The sequence below is a fragment of the Phascolarctos cinereus genome, unplaced genomic scaffold (assembly GCF_003287225.1).
Source record: "Phascolarctos cinereus isolate Bilbo 61053 unplaced genomic scaffold, phaCin_HiC Scaffold_5;HRSCAF=322, whole genome shotgun sequence".
Lineage (NCBI taxonomy): Eukaryota > Metazoa > Chordata > Mammalia > Diprotodontia > Phascolarctidae > Phascolarctos > Phascolarctos cinereus.
This window is the reverse complement of record NW_027555958.1, coordinates 228231840-228248047: the sequence shown is the minus strand read 5'-3', so window position 1 is coordinate 228248047 and position 16208 is coordinate 228231840. Positions and strand designations below refer to the sequence as shown.

Sequence of the window (16208 nt, the reverse complement as noted above, 5' to 3'; positions counted from 1 at the left end):
TACGGATGCTACTTCTTAATATCTAGACAATATGGGGCAAATCACTTCACCTTTCAGTACTTCTTATACCAAATGGTTTCTAAGGTTCCATCCACTCTAAAGCTATGATCCTGTGTTTCTTCTTAAAGCAGTAGACAGAGTGAGTTACTATTAGTAGTGTTATTCATTAGAGTGAAGCTTTACCTGTAATTCTTTTCTTAGAATTCATTAGAATTTTAGTTTTGATGAAATGACTTTGTAATTGCTGTTAATGAAAAATAGACCTCTATTTCTGAAGATTCTTTAACCCAGTTTGCCCTGGTCTTATGTAAATTCTTTTTCTTGATTCTCAAGATTTAAAAAAAATCCTGTATTGGCAAATTAATAATACTTTAATTCTAGTTCCATCATTTCAGACTATTATAAAGACCCCTAGGTTTTCGTACTGTCTTTACCATGAACTAGTTGGGTGATTGGCCAAGTCATCTTATTTTTGTCAGTCTTAGTTTCCCCATCTATGAAATGAAAGAGTTGGTGGATTAGATAACTTTAAAACTTTTTATGTATGAGTCTAAATATATTAGTGTAGTAAGCATTTTTAGGGGGTTATCATTTAAAAACTTTTAGAGCCAAACTTAAAAAAAAACTTATTGTAAGTTTAGGAACCATCAATAAAATTTGTATTCAAATAAAATAAAAATCTGCATAAACCCATAAATTCCAAATTATTTACAATTTTTTTAGAAAGGTGTAATGATAAAATAATAACAAAATAAGGTGTTTGCTTCCATGTTCCCTTCTAGAACTAATCCTTGTAAATTTCAAGCTGTGTCAGTTTGGGGATTAGAATATTACTTAGATTGTTGATTACTTCCTTTCAGATTTCGGATGCAGAACTTCAGGAAGTTGTAAAAGTTGGCCAAGCAAGTGAAATTGCTCGTCAAACAGCAGAGGAATCTGGCATAATGAATTCTGCTTCCAGTACTCTGTTGTCTGAATATAATGTCACCAACAATAGTATTGCTCTGAGGACACCCAAAACTCCAGCTGCCCAAGATCGAATTCTGCAGGTGAGTACATTTACCTTATACTGTGCAGTGTAATAATACAAGATACATAGTTTTATAATATGAAATAAAGCATGATATTTTACTGTTGTTTTTTTTTTAAATAAATATCTTTTAGGGCAGGTAGCTTGAGGTCAGGTTTTTGAGACCACAGTTTAATAGACATTTGCCTCTTGTCTAATTCAGGCTAAGAATTAGAAGATTATTTATTTGGAGATTAATTATTTTTAATTAAAATGTTAATTTTAGTTAATTTAAAAAGATTAATTATTTTAATTTCAACTTTACCTTCTAGAAGAGAAACATCTTTTTGATTGCCATTATTTTAATCCATTTTACTTAACGTATATGAACCAAAGCCTTCATTCACTTAGTCTTTTTTTTACTTATTTTAATACTTTAAAAATATCCATACTAGTAGTTTTTATCCAGTAATTTTGGCCGACCATTTGAAGAGTTTGTGGCTTTGCTGAGGAGGGACAGTAGAGTATTGGGAGTATGGGCCAGAAGTCAGGAGCCCTAGATTCAAATCTCTGGCCACTTTTTTTTTTTAGCAGGATGACCTCTACAAAGTTAATTAGCCATTTTGAATTTTAGAAGAATTTGTAAAGTTGGGGATAAAATTTCTTTTAGTTATTGTGATGAAATGGTATGTATACATTTTGAGGATATCTCTGATGAAAACATGAGAAGAAAAAAGTCATTGTTTCATAGATGATACTTTATAGCAGATGGTAGCTAGTCATATAGTTGAATGAGAGGTATAGAAAATAAAAGATTCTCTTGTTTTTAAAAAATAATTATTATTACAAGTAAGCATTTAACTGAGAGCAAGACTTAGTAGAACAGATTCCATTCTTAGAGGTCCTCCTGCAGCCAGTTGGCTCACATGTACGTGCTATGATCATGTTCCTCTTTGCAGATGATTTTGTGTTGATTTCATTGAACTCTGAATACTACGTTGAATTGTTTTTGTTTTTTGTTTTTTATTTTGTGAGGCAGTTGGGGTTAAGTGACTTGCCCAGGGTCACACAGCTAGTAAGTATTAAGTGTCTGGTCTGAGACTGGATTTGAACTCAGGTCCTCCTGACTCCAGGGCTGGTGCTCTATCCACTGCACCACCTAGCTACTCCCTACATTGAATTTTTAATGAGATCTGTGGCCACTCAAAAAGAGATTGTTTTAATGATCGACATAGGAAAAGCTCAAGTGGAGCAAGAATGTATATTGTCTACATCATGGTAACTGTCAATGGGCAACCTGTTAAGTTTTGGTTATTTTTACAAAATGAAAAGTACAATGATCAGTCTAGGGATTCTAGTTTGCAAACCTCATAGACTCTTGAGCTTCCCTTAAAGCTCAGCCCAAGTACAGCCCAAGGAAGACTGTCTCAATCCCCCTGTTTGCTTGTGCTCAGACATTACTTTGTACATTTTTTTTGTATTTAATTTTCTGTGTGTATGTTGTTTCCTCTAACAGAAAGCAAACTTCTTAAGTTCAGGCACAGTTTCGTTTTTGTTTCTGTATCTGTAGACAGCAAATGCTTTTTGATTTGAATTGAATTGATTAAGCAATTTACTCAGATTGCAATTGAAATCCAGCATGGTTATCTGTAAAGTGAGGATGATAGAAAAATATCAGGCTCGTCAAAACTCTTAAAAATTTATTAATCCATCGGTATTTGTTAAATGTCTGCTATATGCCTGTCACTGATAAGTGCAGAAATACAAATACAGAAATGATACTATCCTTGTTCTCAAGGAGCTGACATCCTGTCGGGGAGACATGTCCATAAATATATGAAGAATCTATACAAAGTACGCAGAAGCTAATTTTGTAAGACAGGTATCTAATTGCTGGAAGATTCAGGAATGGCTTCATGTTTAGGGTGGTCTTGAAGGAAACAAGGGATTCTGAGAGGTAGAGAAGATCAGGAAGTGCCCTCCAGGAAGGAGGAACAGCCAGTGCAAAGGCTTCTGTTTTGAAGATGGGGTGTTGAACAGCAAGGAGCCCACTTTGACTGGGCTATAGTAAGTATAGCACCTGTTTGATAGTGGTCAAAGAAGAGTGGTAAAATAAGCAAAGCCAGAATGCGGAATAAAATGTGGGTCTTCTAATTTTTCAAATTCAGGAGGACACTTGAATTCTTAATATGTTTACATCTTTACAAAGTGGTCTGGTAGCTAGTAAAGGTTTTGGCTTGTGGTTATTATAGGTTAGGATACAAAGGCATGACTTGGAAGAGAAAACATTTTTGCAAAATTTCTGATGTGGTATGTGGCAGATTGAAAGAAAATACGAAATACTAAGTACTCTCACATTCCAGCATTCTTAATTTCTTTTTGTTTTAGGTAAGAAGATTTTGATAGAATTGTTCATTTCAATAACAATATTAATATGATGGTATGCATCACATAAATATGTCTCTTCTAAAGGGTTTTCATATTGCCTAAAATGTCTGTTTCAAACGTGCTTATTTAAGCTTTTTGTTAAATAGGAAGCACAGAACTTAATGGCTCTTACCAACGTGGACACCCCACTGAAAGGTGGTCTTAATACCCCATTGCATGAGAGTGACTTCTCTGGTGTGACTCCTCAACGACAGATCATCCAAACACCAAACACAGTCTTGTCTACCCCATTCAGGTACAGTAAGCACACCACAGGGTGAGTTTGTAATAAAAAAACCTCCAAAACCCTGAATCCTGAGGATTAGGCAATTTGTTTGTTTCATTGAGATGGACACAGAATAAAGACAACCCCACTTAGCTTTCATCTTCCCTATTTCTTTTTTTTAATTTTATTAATTTATTTTGATTTATCAACAATCACTTCCGTGTGTTTTTGAGTTTAAAATTTTTCTTCCCCTTCCTCCCCACCATCCTCCCCAAGACGGTGCACAATCTGATATAGGCTGTACATTTACATTCCTATTAAACATATTTTCACATTAGTAAAGTTGCAAGTAAAAATTAAAACCAATAGGAGGAACCATCAGAAAGAGGAAACGAAACTCAACAGAAGGTAAAAAAATGATAGCATTCACTTCCATAGTTCTTTCTTTGGATGTGGACAGCATTTTCCATCCGAGGCCTCTGGAGATGTCTTAGATCCTTGTAATGCTGAGAAGGGTTCAGTTTAACATATTAGTCATCGACAACATGGCTGTTATTGTGTACAAAGTCCTCTTGGTTCTGCTCACTTCACTCAGCATCAGACCATACAAGTCTTTCCAGGTTTTTCTGAAGTCAGCCTGTTCATCATTTCTTATAGCACAATAGTATTCCATTACATTCATATACCACAACTTGCTCAGCCATTCCCCAATTGATGGGCATCCCCTCAATTTCCAATTCTTTGCCACCACAAAAAGAGCTGCTATGAATATTTTTGTACATGTGGGTCCTTTTCCCATTTGTTTGATCTCTTTGGGATATAGCCCTAGAAGTGCTATTGCTGGATCAAAGGGTATGCACATTTTTGTAGCCCTTTGGGCATAGTTCCAAATTGTTCTCCAAAATGGTTGGATCATTTCACAACTCCACCAACAATGTATTAGTGTTCCAATTTTCCCACATCTTCTCCAACATTTATCATTTTCCTGTTTTGTCATGTTGGCCAATCTGATAGGTGTGATGTGGTACCTCAGAGTTGTTTTGATTTGCATTTCTCTAATCAATAATGATTTAGAGCATTTTTTCATATGACTATAGATGGCTTTAATTTCTTCATCTGAGAACTGTCTGTTCATATCCTTTGACCATTTATCAGTTGGGGAATGGCTTGTATTCTTATAAATTTGTCTTAATTCTCTATATATTTTAGAGGTGAGGCTTTTATCAGAGAGACTAGTTGTAAAAATTCTTTCCCAATTTTCTACCTTCCTTCTAATCTTAGTTGCATTGGCTTTGTTTGTGCAAAAACTTTTCAATTTAATGTAATCAAAATTATCCATTTTGCTTTTCATAATGTTCTCTATCTCCTGTTTGGTCATGAATTCTTCTGTTCTCCATAGATCTGATAGGTAAACTATTCCTTGTTCTCCCAGTTTACTTATGGTATCAGCCTTTATATCTAAGTCATGAACCCATTTTGACTTTATTTTGGTATATGGTGTGAGATTTGGGTCTATGCCTAGTTTCTGCCATACTCTTTTCCAGTTTTCCCAGCAGTTTCTTATCCCAGAAGCTGGGGTCTTTGGGTTTATCAAATAATAGATTACTATAGTCATTGACTACTGTGTCTTGCATATTTAACCTATTCCACTGATCCACCTCCCTATTTCTTAGCCAGTACCAAGCAGTTTTGATGATTGCTGCTTTATAATACAATTTAAGATCTGGAATTGCTAGGCCACCTTCCCCTGCATTTCTTTTCATTAGTTCCTTTGATATTCTGGACCTTTTGTTTTTCCAAATGAATCTTGTTTTATTTTTTAACTCTATAAAATAATTTTTGGTAGTTTGATTGGTATGGCACTGAATAAGTAAATTAGCTTAGGTAGGATTGTCATTTTTATTATATTAGCTCGGCCTACCCATGAGCAACTGATGTTTTTCCAATTATTTAGATCTGATTTTATTTGTGTGAAAAGTGTTTTGTAATTGTGTTCATAGAGTTCCTGGGTTTGTTTCGGAGGTAGACTCCTAAATATTTTATAATGTCTACAGTAAGTTTAAATGGATTTTCTCTTTCTATCTCTTGCTGTTGGGCTTTGTTGGTAATATATAGAAATGCTGATGATTTATGTGGGTTTATTTTATAGCCTGCAACTTTGCTAAAGTTGTTTATTATTTCAAGTAGTTTTTTACTTGATTCTCTAGGATTCTCTAAGTATATCATCATGTCATCTGCAAAGAGTGATAGCTTTGTTTCTTCTTTGCCTATTCTAATGCCTTCAATTTCTTTTTCTTCTCTTATTGCTAAAGCTAAGGTTTCCAGTACAATATTGAATAACAGTGGTGATAATGGACATCCTTGTTTCACCCCCGATCTTATTGGAAATGCTTCTAGCCTGTCCCCATTACATATAATGCTTGCTGAAGGTTTTAGATATATGCTATTTATTATTTTAAGGAAGACTCCATTTATACCTATGCTTTCTAGTGTTTTTAATAGGAATGGGTGTTGTATTTTATCAAAAGCTTTTTCTGCATCTATTGAGATGATCATGTGGTTTCTGTTGGTTTTGGTGTTGATATGCTCAATGATGCTGATAGTTTTCCTAATATTGAACCAACCCTGCATTCCTGGTATAAATCCTACCTGGTCATAGTGTATTATTCTTGTGATAAGTTGCTGCAATCTATTTGCTAGTATTTTGTTTAAAATTTTTGCATCTATATTCATTAGAGAAATTGGTCTATAATTTTCTTTCTCTATTTTGACTCTTCCTGGTTTAGGTATCAACACCATATTTGTATCATAAAAAGAATTTGGTAAGACTCCTTCTTCACCTATTTTCCCAAATAGTCTATATAGTATTGGAATTAATTGTTCTTTAAATGTTTGATAGAATTCGCATGTAAATCCATCTGGCCCTGGAGATTTTTTCCTAGGGAGTTCATCAATGGCTTGTTCAATTTCTTTTTCTGAGATGGGGTTATTTAAGTATTTTACTTCCTCTTGGTTAATCTGGGCAATTTATATTTTTGTAAATATGTATCCATTTCACTAAGATTGTCAAATTTGTTGGCATATAGTTGGGCAAAATAATTCCTAATTATTGTTTTAATTTCCTCTTCCTTGGTGGTAGCTTCACCCTTTTCATTCTTGATACTAGTAATTTGGTTTTCTTCTTTTTTTTTTAATTAAATTAACCAAAGGTTTATCTATTTTATTGTTTTTTCATAAAACCAGCTCTTAGTTTTTTTATTAGTTCAATAGTTTTCTTAATTTCAATTTTATTAATTTTTCCTTTGGTTTTCAATATTTCTAATTTAGTGTTTAGTTGAGGATTTTTAAGTTGTTTTTTTTCTATTTTTTTAGTTGTATGCCCAATTCATTAATCTCCTCTTTTTCTATTTTATTTATGTAAGCATTTAGAGATATAAAACTTCCCCTAAGAACTGCTTTCGCTGCATCCCATAAGTTTTGGTATGTTGTCTCATTATTGTCATTCTCTTGAATGAAATTATTGATTGTTTCTATGATTTGTTGTTTGACCCAATCATTTTTTAGGATTAGATTATTTAGTTTCCAATTATTTTTTAGTCTATCTTTCCATGGCCCTTTATTACATATAATTTTTATTGCATCATGATCTGAAAAGGATGCATTTAATATTTCTGCCTTTCTGCATTGGATTGTGAGGTTTTTATGCCCTAGTACATGGTCAATTTTTGTGTATGTGCCATGTACTGCTGAGAAAAAAGTATATTCCTTTCTATCCCCATTCAGTTTTCTCCAGAGGTCTATCATACCTAACTTTTCTAATGTTCTATTCACCTCCTTAACTTCTTTCTTGTTTATTTTGTGGTTAGATTTATCTAGTGCAGAGAGGGGAGGTTCAGGTCCCCCACTAGTATAGTTTTGCTGTCTATTTCTTCCTGTAACTCCCTGAACTTCTCCTGTAAGAATTTGGATGCTATACCATTTGGTGCATATATGTTTAGTAATGATATTACTTCATTGTCTATGGTGCCTTTTAGCAGGATGTAGTTTCCTTCCTTATCTCTTTTGATTAGATCTATTTTTGCTTTTGCTTTGTCTGAGATCAGGATTGCTACCCCTGCTTTTTTTACTTCAGCTGAAGCATAATATATTCTGCTCCAGCCTTTTACCTTTACCCTGTATGTGTCACTCTTTTTCAAATGTGTTTCCTGTAAACAACATATTGTAGGATTATGGTTTTTAATCCATTCTGCAATCTGTTTCCATTTTATGGGAGAGTTCATCCCATTCACATTCACAGTTATGATTACTATCTGTGTCTTTTTCTCCATCCTTTTCCCCCATTTATGCTTTTCTTTTTCCTTTCCCCCCTTCACTAGTGTTTTGCTTTTGACCACCACCTCCTTCAGTCCCTCCTCCCTTTTATTATCCCTTTCCCTTTTCTTCCCCTTTACTCTTACTGCTTCTTCCTCCCTTCTTCCCCCCCCCTTTTCTTTCCCCTTTTCCCTCCTACTGCCTATAGGGCAAGTTAGATTTCTATACCTAACTGATTATGTTATGCCCTTCTTGAGCCAAATCTGATGAGAGTAAGGTTCAAACAATGCTCACCCCCCTTCCTTTCCCTCTGCTGTAATAGGATTTTGTGTCTTTTCCTGTAATGTAATTTACCCTTGTCTGCCTCCTCCTTTCTCAGTACATTTTCTAAGATCAGATTGATCCACTTATTTGGATCCATTTAACCCACTTGATTAGATTTTTTTTATCATTACATCAAAGTCAACTAATATCCACCCTCTTTATGTATACTCCTTTAACATGGTGTAATAACAATACAGTTCTCAAGGTTGCAAGTGTCATATTCCCTTGTATGGGTTTACACAGCCCCCTCCTCCTTATTAACAACATATTGTATCTTTCTGTCCCATTTACCTTTTTATGTCCTTCTTGAGTCCTGTACTTGAAGATCAAATTTTTTGTTGAGCTCTGGTCTTTTTATCAGGAAAGTTTGGAAGTCTCCTATTTCATTGAATATCCATCTCCTCCCTTGAAAAATGATGCTCATTTTTGCTGGGTAATTGATCCTTGGCTGCATTCCAAGCTCCTTTGCCTTAGGAATATCATGTTCCATGGTCTTTTAATGTAGAAGCTGCAAGGTCCTGTGTAATCCTGACTGTGGTTCCATGATATTTAAATTGTTTCTTTCTGGCTGCTTGCAGCACCTTCTCTTTCATCTGGTAATTTTGGAATTTTGCTATTATATTCCTTGGCATTGTCAATTTGGGATCTCTTTCAGGTGGTGAGTGTATTCTTTCTATGGTTATTTTCCCTTCTGGTTCTAGGACTTCTGGGCAGTTTTCCTTTATGATTTCCTGAAAGATACTGTCCAGGCTCTTTTTTTCATCATGATTTTCAGGTAGTCCAATAATTTTTAAATTGTCTCTCCTGAATCGATTTTCCAGGTGAGTTGTTTTACTGATGAGGTATTTTATTTTCATCTATTTTTTCTTTTTTTTGTTTCTGTTGACTGATTCTTGCTCTCTCATAGAGACATTAGTTTCCATTTGTCCAATTCTAGTTTTTAACAGATTGTTTTCTTCTGTTAGTTTTTGTACTTCCTTCTTCAATTGGCCAATTGTGTTTTTTAGGGACTTGTTTTCTTCAGTGTTTTTTTCCAATTGGCCAATTGTATTTTTGAAGGACTCTTCTACCTCTCTCATTTGACTATTAAAATCCTTCTTGAGCTCTTCTAAGAAGGCTTTTTGGGCTTCAGACCAGTTCATATTCCCTTTTGTTGTTGCAGATGTGGGTTTGTTGACAATGTTGTCCTCTTCAGAATTTCTGTCTTGATCTTCACTCTTCTCATAATATGAATCTATGGTACGTTTCTTTTTACTCATGGTGTTTCTTTATTCCCTGGCCTTTAAAGAGATTGAGCTCTCCTGCTGGGGAACAGAGGGCACTGACCCAAGCTTCTTGTGTTGGGAGCCTAGGTCTTGGTCACTGGCTTTGTGTGCTGGGGCCTCTTATGTTGGCAATTGGAGGCTGTAGGTTTCTGGCAGCTTACCTCGTGTTGGGCTGGAATCAGCAAGGCTGGAACTTTCAGGCAATTCTAGGTTGCCTGCTTTTCCTTTCCTTTAGCTTTCTTCAGCTCCTTTTAGATGGGTGCTGCAGGGTGTTTATCTGCCTGGGGCCCCTGCAGTGTTGTCTCCCTCCTTTCTGCTAATGCACTGGGAGATTCCTTTGTGGTAGAGTGCCGAGGCACCTGGTGGTTTTCTGAGCTGGTTTCCACTGGTTCCCCCCACCCTCACTGAGGCACTCGGAGGTCCAGGTGTTGGTGTTTGCCTGTTCTCTACCTGGGCTTCAGGATTTCTTCACAATTGGAGGCTGCAGGGCTCCGACAGCTCACCTGGTGTTGGGCTGGAACCAGCAAGGCCAGGGCTTTAGGGAGACTTTAGGTTGCTTTCTTCACCTCATTTCAGATGAATGCTGCAGGGTACTTATCCACCTGGGGCCCCTCGTAGTTCTGCCTCCCTTATTTTTGCTGAGGCATTGGGAGACCCATTTGCTGGGCTGGTGCACTGCTGCTCCCCATCTGTCTTCTAGTTCAACTGTTCCGGGGTTTTTTTCTGGGGTGATATTTTCTGGGTTTTCAAAGGTTGATAGGGGAGAGTGACAGCGACTACCTTTTCACTCCGCCATCTTGGCTCCCAGAAGCAGAATTCTCCCATCTTCCCTATTTCTGTACCCACCTGAATGCATAAATAACCCACCAGAATTTAATTATAGAGTGTTTTATCCTATTCTTGTAGCTGCTTTCTTTTTCTAAAATGGAAGAGTTTGGTGAATTACCAGAAAAAACTTATATGTCTCTGGTGTATTACAGTGGATAAAATGCTTTCCTTACAACAGCTGGGAGGTGGGTAGTACAAGCATCACTGCTCCCATTCTACAGATTGAGAATTCTGAAGGTCAGAGGGGTAAGTGACCTGTCCAGGATCATCCAGGTATTGTTATTAGAGGAGGCAGCACTTTTCTGAGAACATGGGTTGTTACTGTCTTTTAAGGGAGGAAAAATTCATTGAAAGATTGTAGAGCTAAGTGCGTGTTGTTTTAAAAGGAATTTGAACTTGTCGTTCACTAGAATTGTTTTTGAGATTTACTTTGACCAATTTAGGTATTTGCTGTACTATTGACTACTTGACAAGGAGTGTGTTTCTGTTTTTTGCAACTGAGTAAGATGGTAATTTTGCAAACACACAGGCAGTTGCATCCTTACAGGGTTAAGGATCAGACCTATGATCTCATTAATCAGGGAGCTCCTAGGTGAAGAATCTCCTTCCACCAGTTCTTAGATTATTGCTTAGAGCACTGAGAGTTTAAGTGACTTGGCCTGGTCATGCAGTCCGTAGGTGGCAGACGTGATACTTGAACTCAGTTCTTTTGTAATGGCTGCAAGGCCAGCTCTCTATCACCTATTCTTTGTTGCTCCTTAGATAACTGGCATCAACCTTTTGTGAAAGGTTTTGTAAGAGTTGTTACTCTTCCTTTTCATATATGGATCTTTTGTCTTCCTAGTTAAAGATTGTACAGCAGTGAATAATATTCTTCAGTGAATAATTTCCTCATTTTCAGAGAATGTAAGGTTTGCTGCCAGAGACTTACAACATGTTAAATTTTTTGGGTACCAGTATAAATCTTCCTTTCTTTTTGTTTTAAGAAGTTTCCTTAAATTGTTAATTAAAATTTAAAAATGCAAACAGCAATTTTAATTATATAACCTAGGCTTTATTCCTTTTATTTTCCTGTAGGTCTGGTTTCACACTGAGAAGGGAAACTTGAATTTTGTACATACTGATTTTTCTTTCTTCTCTCCTTTTTACTATGGAATAATATATGGGAAAGAACTTTGAAAGCACTACCAATGTGAGGTTGTGGTATAACTTGTGTTTTTTAATTTTTCCAGGACTCCTTCTCATGGAGCTGAAGGGTTGACTCCTCGAGGTGGGATGACTCCTAAACCAGTTGTTGGCACTACCCCAGGCAGAACCCCTTTAAGGGACAAACTAAACATAAATCCTGAAGAGGGATTGGCAGATTACAATGACCCTTCATATGTGAAGCAGATGGTAAGAAACAAACATAGATTCCATTTTCATCTTTTTTATTTTCATCTTCTTTTGTCTTTCATCTTCTTTCATCATTTAGTGCTTGTGAGTAGTAAGTTTTGGATAAACTTGTAAAATGGGACTTTTTTCTTTTTCTCAAATCTTGTTAAATATGTTTCAAAATCTACACTTAGAAAGCAGAAGAGGAAAAATGTTTTGAAGGAATTGGAATAGGAGCATCCTCATCTTTTTTTTTTTTAACTTCAGTAGTACAACAAATGCTTATGGATAATGGTATGTCCTCTTCTTGGATTGGACCTCACTTTATCTTTTGTCCATTATATTCTTCCCTGCTCTATTTTCTTTAAACTTATATGAAAGTCTTCTTGTTTGTCATATTGCATAGTTGTCCTTTTTCTGTTTCTGCATTTAGTAATTTTAAGAAGAGGCCCAATCTGACATAATTTTAGTTCAAATGATGGGTTTTATTGTCTAATATTTATCATGAGATCTGTGATATCTTTTTGTGACATGATGTGCAGAAATTTTAAAAGCTAAAGGCTCTGTTTCTGGGATGCAAAGTAACACACATACAAAGTCTTCTCTTGTACCCCTTGTTCCATTATTGCCACCTTGCCCTGCCATACCTTATCCTTGGATCACTCTCACCATCTTCTGCCTTCACTCCTCCACATGTGTTGTTGAATAAAGCTGGAGAAAATCATGAAACCATGCTGACTGTGTCTGCTACAGTTTATGTTACATGACTTCAACTGGGCATTCCCTATGGCTAGGTAATGTTTTTATAACTCCGTAATTAACTTACTATCCATTCATTACAGAAGCGCTTTCAAACCTTTTCATCCCTTGTCAGATCCCTCCACAGGTCCCCTCCTCAGCTGAGAACCTTGTCTTATGTTTTATTTGAGGCCATCTGCCAAGAGCTCCCTCTTCTCCCCTTGTCTAATTTCACATCACTTAGGTGTCTTCTGTCGCTAACTTCTCATTCACCCCTATGTCACATGAAGAAATGGCCCTTCTCCTTGCCAAGACAAACTCCTTTACATGCACCAGTGATTTCATTCCATTCCATCTTCTCCAGCAGATCGCCTCCTCCATCATCCCCTCTCTCTCACTTATCTTCAATCTCTCCCTGTTTATTGGCCACTCCCCTACTGCCTACCAACATGCTCATGTCTCTGTCATGTTCAAAAATCCCTCACTTGATCCATCTATCCCCACTATTATCCATATTTCTCCTACCTTTTGTGGTTAAATTTCTTGGTAAAGCCTTCTTCACTTCTCTTCTTCTCACTCTCTTCTTGACGATCTATAGTTTGGATTCTGATCTCATCATTTAACTGAAACTCTTTCACAGTTGACCCAGACAGGGCTGAGCATGGCAGAGCAGTGACTCGGGGGGCTGGGCTATTATCCCATATCTGTTCTGCTATCTGTAGGTTTATGGATAACCTATTTGAGAAGACCATCTGCAATAAGTGCTTCCACTTCCTCACCTCTCACTGTCTTCTTAACTCTACAATCTGGCTTCTGTTGTCATCATTCAACTGACACTGCTTTCTATGTCCATAGTTACTAATGATCTTTTAATTGTCAAATATAATTGTCTCTGTAGCCTTTGACATTATTGGTCACTCATTTCTTGATACTCTCTTTTCTCTAGATTTTTGGGACACCACTCTCTCCAGCTTCTCTTCCTACTATCTGATCATTCCTTCTTGGTCTTCTTTGCTGGATCTTCAGCCAGGTCAGATATGCTAACTGTGGGCATTCCGCAGGCTGCTGCCCTGGACCGTTTTTGCCCTCTTTTTATTTCACTTGGCGCTTTTATCAACTCCTGTGGATCCAGTGATCATTTCTGTGTTGTCAATTCTCGACTCCACTTATCCAGTCCTAATTTCTCTGTTGACCTCCAGTCTCACATCTCTTTACTGCATTTTGGACACCTTGAACTGGATATCCTGTAGACACGTTAAACTCATAATGTCCAAAACTGAACTCACCTTTCCCTCCAAAGCCTCTCCTCTTCCCAGATTGCTGATTACTGTTGGAGGTAGCACTGTGCTCCCCGCTGCCCAGGCTCACAGCCTAGGTATCATCCTTGATTCCTTATTCTCTTTCACCTCTCATATTCAATCTGTGGCTAAGGCCTGCCAACTTTTACCTTTGTAACATCTCTCAAATACGCCCCCTTCTCTTCTCTCACACTGCCACTACCATGGTACAGGCCCTCATTACCTCACGCTGAGACTATTGCAGTAGCCTGCTAGTGGATCTGCCTGCCTCATCTCTCCCCTCCCTTGTCCATCCCACTCAGATGTCACAGTGATGTTCCTAATGTGCAGATTTGACTATGTCATGTAATAAATTCCCAGAGTCAAATATAAAATCCTCTTTTTTGGCATTCAAAGCCCTTTGTAATCTTGTGTGCCTCTCAACCCCCCACCTTCCTTATACTTTACTTCCTTTCCACCCGTCCTCTAATCCCCTGCAGTAATCCCGTGACAGCAAAATCTTACCTTCTACTGGAAGGCTTTCCTGATCCCCCTTAATTCATTCAGTTATTTCCAACTTATCCTGTATATAGCATTTTTTTGTATGTAGTTGTTTGCATGTTGTCTCCCCTGTTAGACTGTAAATTACTTGAGGGCAGGGACTGTCTTTTGCCTTTCTTTGTATCCTCAGTGCTTGGCGTGTAATAGGTGATTAATAAATGTTTATTGAGTCTCACACATACACAGTTTCCATCTTCCATCAAGTTCACTTGATTATTTCTTTAGTTGGGTCCCCTTTGCAGTCTGTTATAGCTTACTTGTACTTGCATATCAGGTGATTACTTCTGATTCAACAGAATGAATTTAGAAATGTAGTAATATTTACCCATAATCTTGATTGCATTAATTTATCAAAGTAGTTTTCCTTTTGTGTCTCTGCTTTGTGCTAACTATGAGGCTTTTAAAAATTATAATCTCGCCATGCCTTAGCTCTACTCTTGTTGAATTCTTTTCATCTAAGAAACATGAAGCAGTTTCCTTTTTTAATATAATTCATTAGTGTTATCCTATGAATAACCCAGTAATACCAGATTTTCAATGGAAATTCAGATGTATTTCACATTTGCCAGTAGCCGTCCATAACATGGTAGTATTATAGAAGGGTATTGTTCCATGATATTCTTTGCACTCTATGCCAGTGCTTCTTAAACTTTTTTCACTCACTTCTTAAACTGTGGGTCACAAACCAATATGGTGCTGTTGTGCTGCCTCTGAACTGATATTGTACTCCAAGGCTATCCTGGACTCTAGTCTTTCCTATCTCTTTCTCTCTGTCGTCTCTACGGTTTTCACTTGGTGACCTCATCAGCTCCAATGGCTTCCATTATCATCTCTTTATAGATGACATCCAGGATGTTCTAACTAAGGATATCCTTAAGAGGTTGGAAATCCCTGTTCATCAAATAAACATTGAGTTAGTAATTCTGTTTCGAGAAACTCACACTGAATCTGATTATTTACCAATCCATATATGACTTCAAAAGCCTTATGTATTTTCAACAGGAGAGAGAATCTCGTGAGCATCTCCGTTTAGGATTGATGGGCCTTCCTGCTCCTAAGAATGACTTTGAGATTGTTCTACCAGAAAATGCTGAGAAGGAGCTAGAAGACCGTGAGATTGATGAAACTTATGTAGAAGATGCTGCTGATGTAGATGCTCGAAAGCAGGTAACATTTTTGTAAGAAAATAAAGTTTGTGGCCTACATTCCCCAGGTTAGGAAGTCCCTTGGCTCTCATGTTGGGTAACTGGGATTTAGCCTTTTCCTCAGGGAGTTTGAATGGGAGTGAAAATAATAGAAAATCATAACTTTAAATCTTTTCTTATCTCTATTTTATGAAATTTTGGATAGTTTAGTTTTATGATGAATGTCCCTGTCTACTTTGATGTATATTCTCTCATTTTAGAAACTGGAATGAATCTTCACGAGTGGTATTTTATCTGTTAAGGAATTGCTTGATTCATATGGCTTTATTGTCTCAAGAATTTTTTTGAGGTGAAAGAGAAGAGGACAGTGGAAATTATTAAGTCTCTTTCCTGAAAGATTAGAATTTTATTGTTGTTGAGGAAAGGAAAGAATGTTTAATGGCTGGGAGACTCAGTATAGTTTGGGAAATGTTCTAAGCAATGGAAGCGCATTCTTGGTCTCAGAAATGTGGAAAATATGTGGAAATGTAGTTTGATATCTATGGCTTTATTGTCTCAAGAGAAAATAGTAGAAATTTCCTTACTTCAAACCTAGAATGCTTTCTTTGGCTTTAGAGATTGGAAGCTAAGTAAGTATATCTCTTAACAGGTGATTCTTTTCAATTTACATTTATTAAGAAATGTCAGATTATTATGTATTTGAATTAATGGGTATTTTTAAAT

The 16208-nt window shown here is 36.7% G+C and overlaps 1 protein-coding gene across 1 annotated transcript in view; it reads left to right on the top strand.

Annotated features, from left to right (window-relative positions):
- The window catches only part of CDC5L (cell division cycle 5 like), a 56160-nt gene that overhangs the window by 18540 nt on the left and 21412 nt on the right, over window positions 1–16208 (top strand). The window contains exons 8-11 of the mRNA XM_020993902.2: window positions 861–1049; window positions 3544–3692; window positions 11623–11785; window positions 15343–15507. Coding sequence (XP_020849561.1) covers window positions 861–1049; window positions 3544–3692; window positions 11623–11785; window positions 15343–15507 — 666 coding nt within the window. The remainder of the gene's footprint in view (window positions 1–860; window positions 1050–3543; window positions 3693–11622; window positions 11786–15342; window positions 15508–16208) is intronic.